General features: G+C 47.0%; 1 protein-coding gene across 1 annotated transcript; it reads left to right on the top strand.

Annotated features, from left to right (window-relative positions):
• Positions 1–459: 459 nt before the first annotated feature.
• LOC103082565 (kunitz-type protease inhibitor 2-like) lies at positions 460–1264 on the top strand. Its single transcript, XM_007451469.1, has 2 exons — positions 460–529; positions 591–1264. Exons 1-2 carry the CDS (start codon positions 460–462, stop codon positions 1262–1264), a joined length of 744 nt encoding a protein of 247 aa, XP_007451531.1.
• The last annotated feature ends 367 nt before the right edge of the window (positions 1265–1631 follow it).

The following is a 1631-nucleotide window of genomic DNA, read 5'->3' on the forward strand; positions in this document are numbered from 1 at the left end:
TAATTCCACTCAAGGGGAAAAAATCACTGACAAAACCAAACACTTTTACTAATTACTGTATTGCCACTCCATAAACACATGGTAGCTTTTATAGTAAAAAAAGAGAGTTCCACTATGCTGAATTACAATCACTTAGTTGAATGCTAAGCATAATTTAATTTTATTAATTTTGAGGGGATTTGTATAAAATCACTCCTTAATTTTACGAAATGCAGATTACAATACAGACTGCCATGATTTAATGCATAGCTTGTTTTTTAATTTTCCTTTCAGTCTATGTATATTTGATTAATAAATAATAAAAATAGAACCAAACACAGCAGTAGTTCTCAGCTTACCTACTTCCAGTAGAAAAAGTTTCCATTTCTCCATGGACAAACCAATGTTTATTGGGAAGTGTGACAAAAAGTCACTTTGTCTTTATACTTCAAAAAAAAAATCCTAGGGGTGGAGCCCGTCATGGCGCAGCTGTGTGGGCTGAGGCGGTACTGGGCACTCCTCACCCTGCTGGCATCGCTGCTCCTCTCCCGCTGAGGCGGCTGACGGAGAATGTGGCGTCCATGGAAGCAAGGGCATCTACTAAGAGTGAGGTGTTTCTCCAGCCACACACAGCTGCACAGACTTTTGCCGAGTTTCGAAGAGTGTGGGAAAATGCCGGGCCTCCATCCCTAGGTGGTGGTACAATGTCACTGACGGATCCTGCCAGCAGTTTGTGTACGGAGGCTGTGGAGGGAATGACAATAATTCCATGACCAAGGAGGAGTGTCTTGCAAAGTGTGCTGGTGTCACAGTAAACACCATCGATGATCTGTCCAGGAATGGAGCAGATTCCTCTGTCCCAAGTGTTCCCGGAAGGCAGGATTCTGATGACCTGTCCAGTGATCTTTTCAACTATGAAGAATACTGCACTGCCAAGGCCGTTCCTGGGGCTTGCCGCGCATCCTTCCCATGCTGGTACTTTAATGCTGAGAAGAACTCTTGTGATAACTTCACCTATGGCGGATGCCGGGACAATAAAAACAGCTACCCCTCCAAGGAGGAGTGCGTGCAGCGCTGCTTCGGCAAGCAGTTGTGTCCTGCCCTGGGCCGCACTAAAGCGGTGGTCCTGGCAGGGCTGTTCGTGATGGTCCTGATGCTCTTGCTAGGACCCTCCATGGCCTGCCTGATCAGGGTGGCGCGGAGGAACCAGGAGCACGCCCCCCGCACTGTGCGGAGCTCTGGGGACGACAAAGGGCAGCTGGTGAAGAACACTTACGTCCTGTGAATGCCCTGTCGCCAAGGGGCTGCCCTCCTCAATCCCCCGTTAATGAAGAGAATCTGGGAAGGGAGGGGAGACAAGTGTTGAACGCGTTTGTGCTTTTTCAAATAGAGTGATTGGTTTGTATTTGCATGATCATTAGGGCTTTTGGTCTGTCTGTTAATCCAGAAGGTAAGAGGGCTGCTCCCTGGTCTCCCGGGATGGGTTTGCTTTGGAAATTCCCTTAGTGAAGGGCTGTGCACGTTGCAAATGGTCTTAGCCCTAGATCGGAGTCGGTTCCTCTTCGATTTATTTCTTTGCTCCACGTATAGTTTTCTTAGCTTATGTTGAATCCTATTGTCTCCTTTCCAATCACAAAAGTAATGTTTAATAG

Source organism: Lipotes vexillifer, unplaced genomic scaffold (genome assembly GCF_000442215.2).
Source record: "Lipotes vexillifer unplaced genomic scaffold, Lipotes_vexillifer_v1.1 scaffold588, whole genome shotgun sequence".
Taxonomy (NCBI): Eukaryota; Metazoa; Chordata; class Mammalia; order Artiodactyla; family Lipotidae; genus Lipotes; species Lipotes vexillifer.

What these genes read in the sequence shown, in the direction of transcription:
- LOC103082565 (XM_007451469.1), top strand. Translation starts at nt 460, where the DNA reads ATGGCGCAGCTGTGTGGGCTGAGGCGGTACTGGGCACTCCTCACCCTG. An exon ending in GGCATCGCTGCTCCTCTCCC is followed by an intron (nt 530 to 590) that starts GCTGAGGCGGCT and finishes ACTAAGAGTGAG; the next exon opens with GTGTTTCTCCAGCCACACAC.